General features: G+C 46.2%; 1 protein-coding gene across 1 annotated transcript in view; it reads right to left on the reverse strand.

The window, feature by feature from the left end:
• Nucleotides 1–3,323, reverse strand: part of bop1 (BOP1 ribosomal biogenesis factor) — a 7,239-nt gene extending 3,916 nt beyond the window's left edge. The window contains exons 1-7 of the mRNA XM_035681865.1: nt 3,075–3,323; nt 2,878–2,952; nt 2,634–2,788; nt 2,431–2,548; nt 1,947–2,261; nt 1,568–1,729; nt 1,405–1,485 (exon numbers count right to left, since the gene is read on the reverse strand). Coding sequence (XP_035537758.1) covers nt 1,405–1,485; nt 1,568–1,729; nt 1,947–2,261; nt 2,431–2,548; nt 2,634–2,788; nt 2,878–2,952; nt 3,075–3,308 — 1,140 coding nt within the window. The 5' untranslated portion in view covers nt 3,309–3,323. The remainder of the gene's footprint in view (nt 1–1,404; nt 1,486–1,567; nt 1,730–1,946; nt 2,262–2,430; nt 2,549–2,633; nt 2,789–2,877; nt 2,953–3,074) is intronic.
• Nucleotides 3,324–4,104: the final 781 nt, after the last annotated feature.

Raw genomic sequence — 4,104 nt, forward strand, 5'->3', positions numbered from 1 at the left:
TCAAAGTATGAATTATATTTCTCCTTTTAAGAGACGACTCGCGTTTCGATTCTTTTGTTTGTTTCCTTTCCTGTTTCTCTGCACGTTTATTATTTGTTATTTATTTTAATAAATATGAGTTCAATAATAATAAATAATAATAAAATAAGGTATTTAAAACAGTTGCAGACTTTATACTGTAGAAAGCCGAAGTAGGTTTCTGAAGTTTTTTGGATGACTGAATGAACGAGGAGATTCATCCATCTTTGCTCACTGGCGTCAGCTGCTGTGATTGTTGTGAGTTCTGCAGAACTTCAGTGATTGGTTGTGAGGTTCTGCAGAACTCTATGATTGGTTGTTGAGGTTCTGCAGAAACTCTTCAGTATTGTTGTGAGGTTCTGCAGAACTCTCAGTGAATTGGTTGAAGCTCTCTCTCTGTGTGAACCGCTCATTAACTCGACTGTCCTTCACAGACAAGCTTTGATCGTGCGTCCATGCCACCCTCGGGGGCCTAACCGCACCGGATAACCTGATCTGCAGGTGAGGACGTAGACGACCAGTAGGCAGGGTCAAGCGTGTAATCCATTACAGTCACAGACAGAACAGATACAGTTACATTTGGGGATTATAGCTCTCCACTACTTTGATGCTAAATCTTCCATTTTTTCTTTAAAAGTCAAAATCACCTCGTTGATATTCTCCTGTCTTTATTTGGTGTTGATGTAATCCAAAATAGCAGAAGTATAATCCAGGTTACAATTACTTTATTATTGTAATTATAACTGTATCAGATTCCACGTGTAATCCTGTGTTTAACATCTGCGTCTGACCTGCAGGTATACTGAATAGACGTTGATGGGATGGATCCTAAAAAGAGGCATGTGGCTGTGTGAGTGCTCCGTGTTATTGTCTCTTTATGTTAAATGTTTAAACGATCACTGAATTGAGAGTGAAAGATCCTGAAATGTGGTTCTGCCTCAGTGTTTAAACTCGTCGCGGGCCACGCTATCGAAAGACACAAACTACCTGGAAAGATCTCCAGCGTGGGACCGAAGAGGAGGTTGAGACCATACGTCCAGAGTTCCACGTACATCAGAGACAGAGGCATACAGATGTTCACAGGAAGTTAGTGAACTGTAGTTGGAGCGCTCGCAGTCAGCCGGTTGGAGCTCAGCTCAGGGACATGGTTACAGTAAAACAGCGCTTCAGTTACTGATTTTGCACCGAGGTGATGCTTCACCTTTATAACCTTCATCATCATCGTTATAACATCCGACCGTCTGCTCTGCTTTGATCTCCTGACGCAGTAACGAGGGATGAGATCTCTCTTCTTGAGACAGACAGAGAGAGAGAGTGAATGAGACAGAGTGAGAGAAAGAGAGACAGAAACAGAGAGAGAGAGAGAGAGAGAGAGTGTGAGTGTACCAGAGACTGTGTTGTTGGGAAGGGCTGCAGGTCTTTGGGTTTTGGAAGTTTGGGAATCAGATCTTCTGGATTCACGTTCACCTGGAGACAGACAGGAAGAGAGACAGTCAGTGAGTGCTGTGTCCTGATTGGCTGTCCCACTGTACTCAGCTGTGTTAGTTACCCTCATCTTTCGCTGGCGTGGGCACAGGTAAAGGTCGAGGCAGCGCTCGAACCTCTCGTGAATGAACCGAGGAAATGCTGGAACCTGACGGAGGCTGGAGAACCTCTGTGGAACAAATGGGAACTTCCTGTCTGACAGATCCTGCTGCTCCCATAGAGCCCTCTGCAGACAGACAGCTACAGACAGCTACAGACAGCCGTTATCTACCACCCCGACTCCTCTGACTTCCTGAGCCAGCTTTGTATGATACACCAGAGATTGTACTGATCAATACACAGGGATTATTAGTATTGTTGTTATTGTTGTTGCTATTGTTACTACAGACATGTACAGAGACAGACAGGTACAGAGACAGACAGGTACAGAGACAGACAGGTACCTCCTCGTCAGTGAACAGGTACTCAGGTGGGGGGTTGTAGGACTCGTGGTGACCAGGTAGGGGGATTTTTGGGGCGGGCAGGTGCATCCTGTGTTTTGCGAGGATAGAAGAGTCCTCATTGGTCCAGAGGTCGTAGTACCGCCCCCTGCTGTCGTCATCCTGCCGCCGCGGTTTGATCCAACCCATCTTTATGGCGTGGACCAGTTTGGAGACCTTCTCCTTCTCAATGAGGGACGGGATGAAACTGCGCTTGTCTGCCGGTCTGTTGGATACCGGGTGGACCATCAGGTCTCCACTGAAGAACTCCACCTGGGGCTGAGGAGAACCAGAACAATACATCTCAAACCTGAGACACCTGAGGAACCCACTGAGGATCCCCCCTGAGGAACCCCCTGAGGATCCCCCCTGAGGAATCCTCCGAGGAACCCCTGAGGAACCCCCGAGGAACCCCCTGAGGATCCCACTGAGGAACCCCTGAGCTTACCTGGTACTCGTTGAAGTTGACGTCTCCAAACTGTCCTCTCTGCAGACGGTTCACCAGCTCCACCTGCTCATCCGACAGCACAATGTCACTTCCTGTCTGCTTATCGTGGACCGTTCTCCTGCAGACAAACAGAACACTGTTAGCATATTTAGCATTCCCTGTGTAAACTAATGGGGGAGCTAGCATTATGCTAGTAGGCTGACCAATAGTCTGGGTTCTCCATTTTGTCCAGGAAGTCGTCAAGCTCGTCCTTGTTCCTGATTGGTTTGTAGATCTTCTTCCCGTCCAGGTCGTAGCCAATGTGAGGGAAGTCTCTGTACCACTCCATGGGAATGTTCCCCACTGTGTTCCTTATGTCCTGCACAGGAACCACAACAACACCACTTAAGAACCTGACAGAACATTTAAGAACCCGATCAACGTCAGAGAACCAGACAGAAGTCTCACCTCTTCATCTGAAGAGTCACGTTCGTATTCGTCTTCTTGCTTTTTTTGGGTTACTCCTCCCTTCACCTCCTCTATCTGCAGGTAGAACCGAACACAGGTGAGGTTCTAGAGGAGAACACTCACAACACTGCTGAACATGTGTCACACACACACACACACACACACACACACACACACACAGACAGGTAAAACTCTACCTGCTCAGTCTCCTCTGGCCCTGTCGTCAGACCTTCATCATCACCATCTTCTTTGTCATTAGATCCTTCCTCTTCCTCTTCATCCTCACTGTCACTCCCAGAATCCTCCAGTCCTGAAAAGACACTGTCCTCACTGTCTGACAGATCTTCATCCTCCTCCTCCTCAGCAGGTTTCTTGTTGAAGTTGAAGATCTGAGGAAAAGTCAAACTTCTGAACACCGCACCAAACTCCATAAAACAACATGCGATTTTAGCAGTGCTTTCCTGATCAAATATGAACATTTTTAATTAAGGTTGGGAACCAGAATTAAAATGAGCATGAAGATATTTTATTGTGTAAATCTATAAAAGTACAGATATCTTTGAGGGTGGAATTAACTTTCTCTTCTCTCAGTCTAGCGAAGGTCGGTAACAGAATGAATCTAATTTAAGTAAAATAATGGAATTTGTTGTGTTGAATTGATCATCACACCAACCTTTTCCTGAACAGGTTTATTACAAACCAACATCTTAAACTGCCAGATTCTGAATGGAGTTTGGTGTGTGTGACTCTTAGCTCGACTCTGGAAGATAATGAAATAAATAATCCTGAAATAATCAGCAGAGCTAACAGGCTAACAGCAGCTAGCTGTCTGCTAACAGCTTTAACTAACATATGACTGCGTCCACAATAACGCTCTGTTTGTTAGTCTGTTGTTTATTTCACAAAGGTATGTTCGTTTCATCGCGGAACTGGTTATCATTAGACCCTGATCCAGAGCAGCCCAGCAGGAGGTCTACAAAGGTCCACGGTGGTCCACTGGAGAGGAGTTCAGTCCATGTTACAGCACGGAGTCTCCAGACCTCCGTTACAACGGGACCCGCTGTCACCAACGGAGCATTATCGATATTACAACTATTGGTTCACAGTATTGATCTCCAGCTCTCACACTGCATGCTAACAGCTAGCCGCCAGCCTCTCCCCAGTCTGCCTGTGTGTCTGTCTGGCTGTCTGTCTGTCTGTAGCTGTCTGTCTGTCTGTCTGTCTCAC

The sequence above is a fragment of the Morone saxatilis genome, unplaced genomic scaffold (genome assembly GCF_004916995.1).
Source record: "Morone saxatilis isolate NCDOM2014 unplaced genomic scaffold, NCSU_SB_2.0 Contig9, whole genome shotgun sequence".
Taxonomy (NCBI): Eukaryota; Metazoa; Chordata; class Actinopteri; family Moronidae; genus Morone; species Morone saxatilis.